Here is a 14189-nt window from a genome sequence, read left to right on the forward strand (position 1 = left end):
GGTAGAAGAGAAGCAGGTTCTGTTGCAAATCTGAACCTATGTTATATGAAGGAACCAGAGCATACCTGATAGCTGATTCAGGACTTGATCCTGTGATGATCTTCATGTGGGGAAACCTAAGAATCAGGACCATCATTCTGGAGAATTACTCCTCAGTACAATTAATTGTCAGCGCACTCTTTCCAATTTCTTTGCTACAACTACCACAAGCTTGTTTTCCTAATAACAGACTTTCACAGCAGGGACATGCAAGTTTCAGCACCACATCAGGCAGAATGTCAATTTCAGAAATGAAGACTCAAGAGTAATAATAACATAATAGCCCTACTGAATCAAACATGTCAGCATTATCTCCTTTTTTTTCCCTCAAATAAGAAGCATAACTCAGGACAAGACAGGTAAAAGATGGTAAGTATCAAACAACTTCAGAAATCATTGAGAGAGAATGTATTCACATCTAAATTCTGTATTTCTTAGTTAATTTCCAGGGACTTTGTGACTAATTTACTAGCAATTAAACACCATGCCTCTCCATCACTTTCCAACAATCATACCTGTTTTTTAAATGAGCTAGGAAGTCAAATAATGCCCACTGCGAGTCAGACAGATTCTCTTGTGATTGTCATGAGCATGGATATGCTACCTGCCACACACACACACTTCACACCTTGTGTCAAATGACAGTGAAATCTTGCTTTTTTTCATAAAAAAAAAATCCACAACCATTCTTACCAAGTGAGAGAATCTCAGTTTATAATTAGTGTCATCCACACTATGGTCAAATAATTATGATTATCGATTTAACGACACAGTGATGCTACATATACCATGGTAATTTAGCCACAGGTAAGAAAGCGTGGCATTGAATGCTGACACGATCTACAGGCATGGAGCATGACCCTAGAGCTTTTCACTTCTGCAAACTGAATACTAGTCAGAGCTTTGAGTTGTGACCATAGGGCGAATCACTGCCATGGTCTCACTGCCGCGATTTTCCATTTCCAAAACTGTGACTTCAGACTGGAACCACAGTCAGACAGACGGACACTCGACACTGCATTATTAACAAACGACACTGTTATTGATACTATTCAAACCCAAGTGCCAGGTGTGTAATTCTCCCTGATTTTTGTAGTAAACTTAAGCAATTAAATAACTGGGCTTGTCCATCTGGAAGCAGTGCCTGGCACCCCATCATCTCCCCAGGCCGCCCGGAGGCTCCGTCAGCGCCGAACCCTTGGGAGCGGCGGGCAGGGCCTGGGGACAGGAGGGAGGCCGCCAGGGAAACGGGACGCTCAGAGAGGGGGACGCAAATTACGATGGGTCTTTTCCAACCTGGTGATTCTATGATTCTATCCTTCTATGAAAGACAAAAAAAAGGGGGGATGGAAGAAAACCTTCTTTTTCTAAAAATTTAATCCGGTGGGCGAGAAGGCTCTAGATGAGGGACAGAACCGCACAGCAAGAATGAGCTCCGCACCATCACCTCTGAGGCGCCCCGGCCCCACGGTTGCGGCCCCTCCTCTGCGCTCTGACCCTGTCCCCCCACCACCCCGCCAGCTCTGCCCCGGGCTCTGCCCCCTCCCCGCTGCCCGCCCTGCCCCGTCCCCTCCCGCCGCGGGGCGGTGCCCGCCGCTCCCTCCCCGTTTTACGACAGCCGGCGGCAGCTTTGCGGCAGGCCCGGTTGCCGTACGGCGCGCGGGGCCGGCGCGGCCATGGTGAGCGCGGGCCGGGGCCGTCGGGTCCCGAGCCCTTCCCGGGCCGAGGAGCGCGGCTCGGGGGTCCCCCGGCGCTTCTTCCCCCCAGCCGCACCGAGCCCCGCGTGTCCGCTGTCGGAGACCGCCGCGGGGGCTTTTTACCTTTTCCTTTGGTAAATAAATGCTTCTGTCTCCCCCCCGCAGGCCAGCACGATGGTGGCGGTCGGGCTGACCATCGCGGCGGCTGGATTTGCAGGTTTGTGGGCGGTGGGAGGACGCTGGAGGCTCGGCTGGTCCCGGCGGTGCCCGCTGCGGCGCTGAGGGCTCTCAGGGCAGTTCAGCAGCTGATAGAGGACGCTCTTGGCAGGGCCTGTGTTAAGAAGTGTGGCTGTAATGATAGAAAAGGTCAAAGTTATTACTTTTTTATGTCCCCGGCAAGTTTATTCTGCATCCTAATCCAGAAGTTACCAGTTGCACTGGGTTGCTAAATCGTTATTATAACTTGACTTGGCCCTGTTCAACACTGTTTCCTTCAAGGTCGCTATGCCCTAAAAGCTATGAAGCAAATGGAGCCACAAGTAAAACAGGCGCTTCAGAATCTACCAAAACCTGTAAGTTTTTGTTTTATCAGTAGCACCTTTTTATTTAAAAGATTACTTGGTGAATTGACTACACGCCATTGTCTCTGTATGGCTTTGCTGTATTTTCTTCTAATCCTCAACATAATTTTGTTTGTAATAACAGAATGAAGCTCAGCAATTCTGGTGGTGGTTGACAAACAGAGAACTTGTTTTGACAAGTTTACATACTCATGTAATGATACTACAACTGAATTTCTTAAAGTGCGAAAAAAGCTTTGTGGTATTCTTACAGACTAAAAGCTGAGTGGCTACTAGGGCCATAGTGAGTTGTTTTAACTGATGAAGTTAAACGTGAAAGTGATTTTTAAACGAACAAGTTTTTTCTTTCAGACCTTCAGTGGTTATTACAGAGGAGGATTTGAACCCAAAATGACTAAACGAGAAGCAGCTTTAATACTAGGAGTGAGGTAAGAAATGTATTAGAAATCAAAGCTAAAAGGGAGGCTAAGGTGTTACCTTGGTTTTGGCCTGGTTTAAAAAGGAAGTAATTCTCAGTGCTTAAGACTGTCCCATGCCCAACTTCCCCTGGGAGCGTCATTGCCAAGTCCAGAAATACGAAGCAGCCTTTCAGGATTTTCTGTGCTTGCTTGGGATTCCTTGCTTCCAACTCTTATCTGGACTTGCATACATCTTGCAAATTGCAAGCAGATTCCAGACCTGCATACAGGTTCCTTTAAGTCAGGATTTTCTCTCTTTTAAAGCCCTACAGCCAACAGAAGTAAAATCAGAGAAGCTCATAGACGTATCATGCTTCTGAATCATCCAGACAAAGGTATGTAAATTGGCACTGATTAATTGTACATGTTTATAACACAGATTACTAGAACTCTGTAGGGGAGAAGTGACTGGTATTTCCTCAGCTACTAAAGAAACCCCAGAAAACACTAAGTGAAAACATGTCAGAGTACCATAATCCTTGTAGCTTTGGAGCATATTTTTGTATTTGAATGCTCTAAAGCAGGCAGGCAGATTCAGCAGGTTAGCTTGTTACTTGCTCTATTTTCCCTGTATATAAAATAAGATTTGTTAAAATGAGATTTAAAATTGTCTTGATTTTAGATGAAAGGCCAGCGTATGTTTGTGCACTTTATGTACGAGTATGAGTTTGCCTTTGTTTAAACAAGTGCGTTGGGAGTCCACCATCAGTGCAGGTCTTGAGCCATCTGTGCCTGCTGAAGACACTGAACTACAAAATATTTGTTTGTGATACTTGGGAAGCTCAGAATCTCATGCTTTAAGTTAATAACTTAAGGCATTTGTACCCGTTCTAAAGTCTGTTAACTTCTTTTGAGTCAAAATCATGTGTTAGTGCTTGGCATTTAACTTTTTAATCCTCACTTAAAGGCAGAATGGCTGTTGAACTTCCTTACTTTTATGCCCCAAAATCATCCTTGGGATATGGCTTTAATAGGTAACATCTAGTGGAAGTTAACTGCAAAACTAACTTTATTGAATATGCAGAACCTTAAAGACTGCTAGGAGGATTTCACGTTTTACATGATCTAAATAAGTTAAATTAAGCTTCAAGTAAATAGAATAATTCTAGTACTAGTAGAGAGTTTACATGTTACAGATCTCTGCACCTCATGGCCAGTTACGGGTTCTGTTCCAGTATCTTCACAAGTCATTTGTGTGCAGTGTGAAAACTGAACCAGCCCACTGGTACAGCACAGTTCACATGTTGGCCTTGAACTAGGGGGGGGGAAGATTCCTCTGCAGGCAGGCTGGTTAGTTTAATGCTTTTCTCTTCACAGCAAACTGTGCCAAGTCATTAGCAACCAATTCACTTATGAGTGATAAAAGTGGAGGAGAAAAAACATGCCAATATGCCAATAAACAAAGGTAACAGAACGGGAATGAGCTGACTGCACATGTAACAACTGCAGTGACTGTATGTGTAAACTTATGTAGCCTCAGCCATAATGCAGTTAGTTCTGAATAACTTTCAGACCATACTCTCACTTTTCTCCTGTGTATAGTGGCATTATTAACAACACATCAGATGAAAAAAATATTTTCTTTCTGTGATGTGAGCTTATCTTTCTTCTAGGTGGTTCTCCATATGTAGCAGCCAAAATCAATGAAGCTAAAGATTTACTGGAAGACCAAGCTAAAAAATGAGAAAATCAAGAGTGTTTGTTCATGCAAATGATTAGTTTTTTATAAATTGCTTAAGAAAAGTTCTAATGTCAATCTTTGACTTACTGTAAATGAAGCTGGGAATGTGAATTCAGGGGAGGTCTTTCCCTCCCCACTCAGTCACTTTTTGGAGAAATGTGTGAAGGAGTGAGGCTTAAAGGTTTTATTTTCCATAGCTGATCTTTATTAAGCAGCAAAATCTGCCACTGCTGTTTTCAGCATAAGAGAGCAGTAAAATGGTTTGACCACTGCATGTTATCAGATACAGGTAGACTTAGGTGCCATTACCTTATTTTTGTTAAGCTATCTGTGTTTAAAGCTCACACTGCTTTATGCCAGAGTTAGCATGATGACCCAGGCTGGGGAAAGGGTGGAAAAAAACCAAGAGGATTGATTTGATGGGAAGGACTGGGACAGATGTGTGGTTGTCTCTGAAGAAATAAAGTATAGGAAACAACGCATTCGAATGTCTTTGCCTTGTGAAAAACAAGGTTGATTGAGTTTCTTAAGTGTTACTGATGGGTCTGGAATGGCCCAGATTTTTTAGTACCTTTCAGTTTAAAAACTGAAATGGATTTCATAGCATTTAATAAATTGCAAGTTTGTAATACAAGTGCTGTAGTTTTATACATCATTTTACACTACAAAGTTAGAATTTGCATCCAAAGGTTTGCAGTGATAGTGATTAGGAAACAGGAACTCTTTACACAGACAACTGATGATCCCTGAGCTGGATTTACCATGCTGCGCGAAGCCTGATCTACCCCAGCAGCTGCCCTGGTAAGCCCAGGAGCTCTGCTAGACCCCAAGAATCTTGCGCCTCTTTCTGCAGCTATGACAACTGCTCTGCAGCACATGGCAATGTTAGTGCCCATCCTTCAGCATAGTGTGAGCACTGGGTGCCAGCACTTCAGTCAACTTAGGCACTTGCATACCCTTAAGTGAAATACATACATAGCCCTAGCAGGCACAGCTCTACTGCAGTTGCAGTCAGACTGGTTCACAATACCTGGTTTTTGTCCTTACTTTTGACAAAATCAGGCAAGACAGCTTTTTCCTTTTCCAAGGCAGCACAACTTCACTCCCCCTTTGCTTTGACTTCTCACAGCTCCCTCCTCCCAGCTGTTTTTCAATACCTGTATTTCTGGCTGCATTGCTCCTGCTCACAGGCCTGAAGAGATGAGTTAGCAGGTCATGCTTCTACTTCTCCATCAACAACTACATGTGGTTAACTCCCATGGATGTTAGTCCAGGTTAGGTGATAAATAGTCTGTTTTAGACTTGTTAACTGATGTTTTACACCATTACCTTAAAGAATGGAAGATTAGCATGTTATAAGACTCTAGGGTTAAAGGTTCAAGCTGCCTCACAAGTGTTTCAATTGTTAAGTGCTGACAGCTTGAAAACCTTAAAGTCAATCGTATTTTATATTTCTTATAGAAACAGTCAACAGATGGAAGATCAAAGTTTATTTTCTTTTACTACCAGCATACAAAAAAACATATTGCACATCAAACAACCAAAACAAAAATAAAAATACTCTACTAAGGACTAACATATGTAGTTTATACAGAATAAACTTTCTGGAAATTGATCTTTTCAGTAGTTCAGGTTATGTCTTAATGGACATGACTAATTCAGCTTAGTGTTAACTAAAGCTATGTTTGATTTTTAAATACTGTACAGTTTAATAAATAAACCAAACAAAGCCTCAATGTAGAACAGTCACTGCCAATGTCACCCAGTATCCCTGCAGATTATGAGATTTAACAAATGTATTCCAGTGGTCTGCAGATTTTTTCCTCTACATACAGCATTTAAAAAACATGTATTAAAACAGACCAGTTTCCAGACTAAACTAATGGAGAAATTACATTTCAGTGCAAAATATTTTAGACTGCATTTCTTTCTAGTATTCCTCAGGTGAAGAAGTGGTTGCATATTATTAAAAATGTAACAAAAGCAGCTAATGCTTTCATAAAGAGTATTATGTTAGGGATCCCCCTCACATCTTTGCCATATTTTGAAAACAAAATAACATTTCCTCTAGCCAGCAATTTTGTTTATTTAAATGTTACATATACTATCTCAAGGCACATCTGATGATATATTTATAACACAGTAGGTGTCAAAGTATGTTTAACATATGATTTCTTCAGGATCCCTCCCCTTTCTGTATTCCAAAATGGAGGAACTGAAAGTGCGGTGTCAAGACTGGCGATCCATATTCTATCTTTGGCAAGCTTATACAAGCACTATTTTAAATGTAATGTAAAAGAACTGTAAACTAGGAACATCGGTTTATGAAACACCATTCAGCACTGCTTCTTCCTGATTATTTCCATCCTCTTGAACAGTAACTTTCTTTTCATCAGGACTGTGCTGTAGTTTAGAAGGCTCATCCCCAGAAGCTGTAGCAGGACCATTAACGGCCTTTTCGGAAGGGCTGTTCTCATCAATCGCATCTTTTGCCTTGCAAAACCAAAAAGAAGATAATAGTAAAAATTCCGTGAAAACATAGCGTGTAATCTGAATTTTGCTCTGGCTCACACAGCAACATTGCAACAGGAAACATCTCTTGTCTGTCTGTGCCAGTATCCCATCGTCTACAGCATCCTATTACTTAGCTTGTCATTTATACGGTACTTCTGTATTGGGTGTTTCCAAGGAAACCATGCCCAGGTAACTCTCAGACAGTATACCCAGAGCAATTTATTTCTATTTTTCTAAGCCAATGCCATTCAAAGTCTATACGAAGACTAGATTTTGTTTATTTTATAGCAATGGATCTTTCTTATTTTGCTAAACTCTGACAATGTGGCAGTAAGTTCAATGTTACTCTAGAAGTAAAAGAATTCTGCTCTATTTAGTTCTGAATATTTTTTTTTAATAATACACAATGCCACTCTAACCCTTTAAGGAGAGCAGAACTTGAATCTATAATCTCTGCAAAATTATTTCTAAAATAATTTCTACAAGTCACTAAAAGTTCTCAAGACTCACCCATAGATAATTTTCACATTTTATTATATAATGCTGTCTTAGCAAGTGTAGTATTTTAAAATGCATACAGCCTGAATGTGAGCATTACATGTGGTCCCTGAAGGCAGCAGTGACAGTTTATGAGACAAGGTCACTTCTGTTTACTCCAGGCCATTTTTGCTTTCTATGATTTATTTTTTAACTGAAATGCATTTCTAATCAAATGAGGGCAATCTAAACAAAGCACTCCTTTACAGTTGTGCTGCAGGGGAAGACAAAGAAACATACAGAAAAAGAAACATACATTAAAAAAGTATCTTACCGTCTCTTTCTTGGTTTTGGCTAGTGTCTCCTTTGGAGGGTTTCTCTGTCTACTTTGCGATTCAGCTCGTGATATATAATCAGCTACTGTTACTGTTCAAGGAAAAAAATTAAGAGTGATGCTCACATCAGAAGTCTAATTTAGCATTACGCTTCATATGACTTTTCTGTACAAGCTACGCTGTAACTGGGAGACATCTACAAAAGGCCTTCCGCTTACAGGTACCAACTACATAGCAAGGATCAATTTGTTTCTGTTACATTCAACTGTCACTAAAATTGGTGGTAACATTGTGATCTGAAGGTGGAATCTTAAATTTAATACAGCAGTAATATTGGTCCAACTGTAAATTTTAAGGAAAAATAAGGGCTTTCTCTAATGGGTTTGAAGAGATCAGACTGCAGGCTTAAACAGTCTGTAGTTTAGTCACTAGGGTTCTACTATCCTGAGCAGTGAAGTTTCACAGTAATGAAATGGAGATAAAACATGAAAAGAATTGGGGGAGGTTCAGAGTATGGTATCACTTACGATAGAGCAGCATTCAAATCTTTGTTACTTCATGGAGCAATTGGCAAGAGAACTCGCCCTCCTCCTGGTATTCAAAATGCAATCCGCACAGTTAACTCTGGCTTGTGGGTGGGTGGATTAGTTGTGGCATGTGTACAGACACTTGAAGACTCTATGAGCCAGTCCATGCTCAAAGGCTGAACAGCCATGTTTGCACTGTTAGGGCTACACTTACTGGATGATGGCCAGGAATTTTCTGACCCCTTTTTCTTCTTACCACTTCAGCATATCTCCTTGTAGCCTGGGTTTTGTCTTATCCTGCCCTCTTATAACCACACCAATTGAGAGTCAATTCTATCTTTAGAATACATAGCACTACAAATTTAAATAACGCTTGTATCTTTGATGAGCTAAAGCATATTAAGAGTTGGCAAGCATTATCTATTGAACAGTACAGTCAATTTTATTTAGTATATCATGCATTCAGGTGAACTATTTTTCTGGATTTAGGAATGCCTGTGTGAAACCCACATCAGAATAGGAAGGGCAGCACATGAATTTTCTGTTACAGTAACTGGACTTCTTACAACTGGGTCCTTGTACAGCTGTCAAGGCTGAGTGGGTTTCTGCAGATGGAAAATTACTTCTTTAAAACAAGGTTCTGTACCGAACTCCTCTAATGTAAAGATGAGGCGCGTTCATGCACGCAGTGTAAGACAGCAACGCTTAATATGCATGTATGTAGTAGGAACCCAAAATGCAGAGCAATGTAAATCAAGTAATACAACTAAATGACTGAAGTACATTGGTAGCATTTAAGGGAAGAAGTTCCTTCTGTCTTAATTTCACTCACTATGCACTCCCTAAGTATTCGTGAAGAGATTAAATTATTAGAGCATTTTTCAAAAAGAGAGTGTAACAACTACCAATCCTTTTAACTGATGTATTTAAAAATACTTAGTATGCAAACTGAAAATGGTAGTTCAAACAAAGATGTCACCAGGAAAGAACCCCGATAAATCTTGTTTGTGAAATTTTGTTTTATTCTTGGAATACTTAGATTTAGAAGAGAAATACCATGGCTTCTGTAGAGATAACTAACATCTGTGTTGCTGGTTGAAATCACTTTCTTAGAAGTAAATAAATCCATTTTTCCTTTTTCTGCCCCCTTATAAACTCGTATCTCTGTTATAAAACTAGAATATCAAGAAGTAATGGGTCACTTTGGGTTTCGTTTTTTTAGCGGGGTGGGATGGATTTTTTTCTGCCCCCAAATTTTACTTTGTGTAACACAACTTTTTTCTTCTTCATCAAATGCTGTATGAGCACCACAGATCCAAGGAAGACAAGGAGGGGTGAAATTTTGAGCCTATCAATCTAGAAGACCTGTTCCTACCTTATGCCATGTATGCAGAAGCATTTTCTAAGTAGGGCCTTATTGAACATGAGCTAGTTCACCTTTAACATTTCGAGTGTTAGTACACACAGAAGTGCAACAAGCCACAACAACAAAAAATTGGAAACATGCATTGTCATTTAAATTCCTCCTCCTTCCCACCCTCAATTTGTAGATGACTTACAAATATTCGCAAAAGCCGAGGACTGATAGCAGCAGTTTGATACGAGCACGGAACTGGCAGACGCCACATGAGCTCCCTCACAGTGCTCTGCCAGGGCACCCGCATCCCTGCCACCCCAACTCTTGGCTTCTCAGCCCGTGCTGAAAAGGTTGTGTCACATTCAGTGCAAGTGCACAGATGCAAGTGAGTGCGGATCATGAACCTTCATGTTTGCCTTGATCCCGGACGGCTGAAGTCAACAGCGGTTTTGCTATTGACTGCAGTGAGAACTGGATCAGAAGCGTAACTCGTATGTCCAAGCAAAAAGTTAGACATTACAAATTAGTTTCATTAGACAGATTAAGAACTTTGATAAGTTCTCACAGTAGAAGAAATGTCTTTCATCTTTATCTAGTAGTCTTATTAGTTATTGAGTAACCTTTTTACATTATGCAGCTATATGTAAAAGAGCAGACACAACATTCTCTCATGCTTTTGACCTGAGATTACCCACAGCTCCACTCGAATTACCTGGCTGTCTATCTTCTGCCTGACCCCTGAAGCGACGCCTGCGGCTACGATTGCGTCGCTGGGGTTTTTTGTCACTATCATCTGCAATTGCAAAATTTACCATGAACTATTTCTGATTATAAAATAAATAAATAAATTCTTCAGCAGTTGCATGGGGCATTTAAAATAGTTTCTGTTAAACAGACAAGCTAAATAAGACAGGCTGAAAGAAAAACATTTTATATGGAAAGCACACAATAATGCAAAAGCTAGATTTTACTTTTTTGCTCTTGGCTCATTAAAACATTTAGGCATATGCTTAATGACCTCACATTTAATTTATTTAATAAATAATCATATATTAAATTTTAGCCACATAACCCATAAGAGAGGGTTTAGTTTTTTTTCTACTTTATTAAGAGATTATATTCTTGTCTCATAATTCAGAAAATTTACTGAGGGAAGTCCTTAAGCAGAAGCTAGGTAGAGACAAATTAACAGCTACTGAAGTGGCTCTCCTTCACCAAGACTGCGGTTACAAAGGACAAAATAAAACGCTGACCCAGCAGTACTATTTCTATGAAAACAGCAGTACTAATGGGAAACAAGTTAGTCTTTTGTGTCTCCATCAGTTTTTACAGAAGAGGCATATGAAAATACTAGTGGAGCTCAGTAAACAGGAGATTTCATGGCAAAGCCACGGAGGAAGTCTTTTTTAATTGACAGCAACCTTTAACAGAACAATGATTCATCACTAACAAAAACAAGTGTTTCACTACACTTACATGGACAAAACATTTTTTCATAGCTTTTGCTGGGACTGTCATCCGAGCGTTTACATACCTAAACCATTCTCATTAACAGAAGCTGTATCAGACTCTGTCATTCCATCCATAAGAACAGCATCTTCATCAGTCCTTCGCCGGCGTGACCTCCTGCGCCGGTTACTACTGTGGTGAGATTCACTAGCATCGGTATCCACAGTCTGGTCTGACTCTGTGTTATCAAGCAAGCTGTAGGGGTTGCTGTCTGGATCTTTAAGCACTAAACAGAAAAAGAGTTTCCATCTTAAGACACTGTAGTTCCATATAATTGCATTCCTAGGCTGACTTAAATCTGCGTTTGAAAGTTTCAAAAAACAAAGGAACCTTACGAAAAGGGGTAACACACACAACTACAGTGTGTATAGTTTCATACCGGTTCCTCTCAGACTTAACCCAACAGCAAGTATTCAGAGGCACTGCAACAGGCACTTGCATTATTTCATCACAAAGACTTCCAAGGTGAGACTTAAGAGAACTCTCACTCAAAACTGCTAAATGTGTACTATAGCTTTCACTGCCCAGCAGCACAGGACTTTTGACACCATTCAGGCGTTACAAATTAGAACAGTCAAATTCTAATAAAACCTAACTGCCCTTCTTTGATTTCTTCCCTCATCCCACATCTAAATGTAAGTGACCATAGGTAACATGCCAAAGATCTATAAACTTGGGATAGTATCATCATGGTGTTTGTGTAGCACAGGAAGGAAATTAAGAACATCATGAGCGGAAGAAGAATCTAACACCACAGTATGATAAACTGTCACACAGCTCCACTCAAATCCCAGTGTATTAAGACTGTAACGTATAAAAGGGTGTATTTTACAATAGTAAGAAGTTATATAGAAAATTGCCAAGAATAAAAACTAAATAGAAAATACGTTTGAGGCACAATACCAGAGCTAATGGAGGACTTGCCACCACGAGGTCCACCACGCCCACGACCTCCAGACATACTACGTCCTCGTCCTCCAGGACGTCGTCTATTGTCACGCTGATGTCTGCTTTCTCTATCATCTTCTCCTGCCAATGACCAGTCGCTAAGTTCATCTTTTCTCTCAGATTCTGTTTCGGAGGGATTAGAGAGCTCAGAGTTTGTACCTTGTACAAGAAGGAAAAGAAAATTGGAAAGGAATATATAAATGTAGATGCAATTTTATATTACACAGACATTCATGTATAAAAACATGCTCTATCTATATTGTATACAAGCATATTAGTTGCCTTCATTTCTAAGATTCTCAACATAAGCTTGTTTCTAATAACATCAGAAAAAAGGCCTCAAATATTCCCAAAACTGTAATGTACGTGCATGGATAAATCAAGGACTAAACAGCATTCCTTCTCTTTGTGTATGCACTGCAGGCATTTGGTGCAGTTTCTAGGCAACTTCTCTGAAATTTCCAAGGACAACTTTGCCACCTTATAGCTGGTGGCTGTTGCTAAGCAACCTCTTCTGGCTGTTGTAATGCTGCTTGAAAAATTTAACTGTTTATATTAAATAGCATCCATAATATCCCACTGTCTCTGAGCAAACCAAATCCACATAGCTTTTTACTACTTAAAAATTCAACACTACTTATTTTAAGCATCCAGAAACTCTCCTGACTAACCATTCCAGAATAAAGGTATTTAGACCCATATGGTTCTACCATGCAATTCTTGCCATTTGGGGCAGGAGACCACTAGCAATTTTCCCAAATGCAAGTCTGAATGTATATGAACAAACTGAACAACCTTCATTACAGTTTAGTCAAACAATTCATTGGGAAAGAGTAAAACCTGAAGTTATGAACATTAATATTACCAGCAGAATCAACCTGACCAACATGGCATGATCCTGGAAGCTACAGTCAATGGCAGATTATATAATCCAAAACAAGAACTGGTCTAACTTTGTAGCAGAAGTGAGCTACACGTAGATGATCAAGTCTGATTTACTGTGTGGAATAAACAGATTATTTTTTGGTAATAACTAGGGCACCAATGTTTCAATGTAGATTTATTTCACAAAGAAATGCAGGCTGTCTCCATTTGGGAAGCTGCCACTGAATGGAAAGAGGATGCGCACCACTTCCAGGAAACTGAATAACAGTTCCTCATGAATTTAAAAACACATCAGAATATCTCACTACATCTTAAACAAACCCAGTGAGTTCCTGATAGAATTTTAAAAAAGCCAGGATTCTGTACTGTCTCCATTTTAAGTTATTGTGCTTTACTTTTCAAAAGAACATTCCTAAGATGGACATGATCATAGAAAAATGTTTTCTCTCCTCCTCAATCAGAACAAATAACACTAGTTTCAAATGTCTGTTTTGACATGCGTGCCCCGAACAGTATCTGTAGCTCTTTCTCTCTCAGCTTCATATGACGTAACTACTATTGCTGAAGGCCAAGATCTTACCAGTCTTGTTTGCTCATTTTTTCAATTCAAAACTTAACTCCAACAAGAATGTAAATCTACCTAGGTGTTTTGTAAAAAAGGCAATTCTAAATTTTCACTCCTACCACCGCTCAACAACGCTCAACACACAGGAACCTAGAGACTGTTATGGATTCAGAACTAAACCGAGGATTTGCTCAACAGATGCTCAAGGAAACTTACCGTATCCAGATGTGTAATTAGGGCCCCTGCGGCCTCTCCCTCTTCCACTGTAGGATCTGGAACCTTGCACTGAGGAGAGGGTGCTCTCATCAGTTGTATAACCTTTTTCTTTTTCAGGAACTCTAGCGGAAGAAGGTCTGAAACCCATACCAATTTGGCGCAATTGTTCATCAATCTGGAGCCTTTCCAGTCTTAGTTGTTCTACCTCCTACACAGAAGGAAGCAAAGAAAAAAAAACACTGATAAAGAAATGTTCTTTCCCCTCACAAAATACCATCGTCCATCCAGTCATCTTAAAAACTAGCATTCCTGTAGGAGAGGTAACACCATCTTGAAGGTGACTGCAAATGAAAAAACTCAACTAAGAGTTCTGCAATCTCTGAGCTTTGGAAGAAATCTA

At 40.2% G+C, this 14189-nt stretch overlaps 2 protein-coding genes across 3 annotated transcripts in view; one reads left to right on the forward strand and one right to left on the reverse strand.

Moving 5' to 3' along the window:
* Nucleotides 1–1629: 1629 nt before the first annotated feature.
* On the forward strand, nucleotides 1630–5090 carry DNAJC19 (DnaJ heat shock protein family (Hsp40) member C19). Its single transcript, XM_069864793.1, has 6 exons — nucleotides 1630–1718; nucleotides 1902–1953; nucleotides 2235–2308; nucleotides 2669–2745; nucleotides 3040–3110; nucleotides 4389–5090. The coding sequence occupies exons 1-6, from the start codon at nucleotides 1716–1718 to the stop codon at nucleotides 4457–4459; spliced, it is 348 nt and encodes a 115-aa protein (XP_069720894.1). The 5' UTR covers nucleotides 1630–1715; the 3' UTR covers nucleotides 4460–5090.
* An 841-nt stretch (nucleotides 5091–5931) lies between these two features.
* The window catches only part of FXR1 (FMR1 autosomal homolog 1), a 36297-nt gene continuing 28039 nt past the window's right edge, over nucleotides 5932–14189 (reverse strand). The window contains exons 12-17 of one of the 2 annotated variants that reach the window (XM_069864790.1): nucleotides 13790–13997; nucleotides 12079–12282; nucleotides 11201–11401; nucleotides 10379–10459; nucleotides 7782–7873; nucleotides 5932–6949 (exon numbers count right to left, since the gene is read on the reverse strand). In XM_069864790.1, coding sequence (XP_069720891.1) covers nucleotides 6779–6949; nucleotides 7782–7873; nucleotides 10379–10459; nucleotides 11201–11401; nucleotides 12079–12282; nucleotides 13790–13997 — 957 coding nt within the window. In that variant the 3' untranslated portion in view covers nucleotides 5932–6778. The remainder of the gene's footprint in view (nucleotides 6950–7781; nucleotides 7874–10378; nucleotides 10460–11200; nucleotides 11402–12078; nucleotides 12283–13789; nucleotides 13998–14189) is intronic. The other variant, XM_069864791.1, reaches the window with a different exon arrangement.

This window comes from Phaenicophaeus curvirostris, chromosome 10 (assembly GCF_032191515.1).
Source record: "Phaenicophaeus curvirostris isolate KB17595 chromosome 10, BPBGC_Pcur_1.0, whole genome shotgun sequence".
In the NCBI taxonomy this organism is placed as follows: domain Eukaryota; kingdom Metazoa; phylum Chordata; class Aves; order Cuculiformes; family Cuculidae; genus Phaenicophaeus; species Phaenicophaeus curvirostris.

Excerpts from the sequence above, each read along its gene's own strand:
- DNAJC19 (XM_069864793.1), top strand. Across the intron at positions 2,309-2,668 it reads TTCAGAATCTACCAAAACCT|ACCTTCAGTGGTTATTACAG; the intron begins GTAAGTTTTTGT and ends TTTTTCTTTCAG. Across the intron at positions 2,746-3,039 it reads GCTTTAATACTAGGAGTGAG|CCCTACAGCCAACAGAAGTA; the intron begins GTAAGAAATGTA and ends TCTCTTTTAAAG.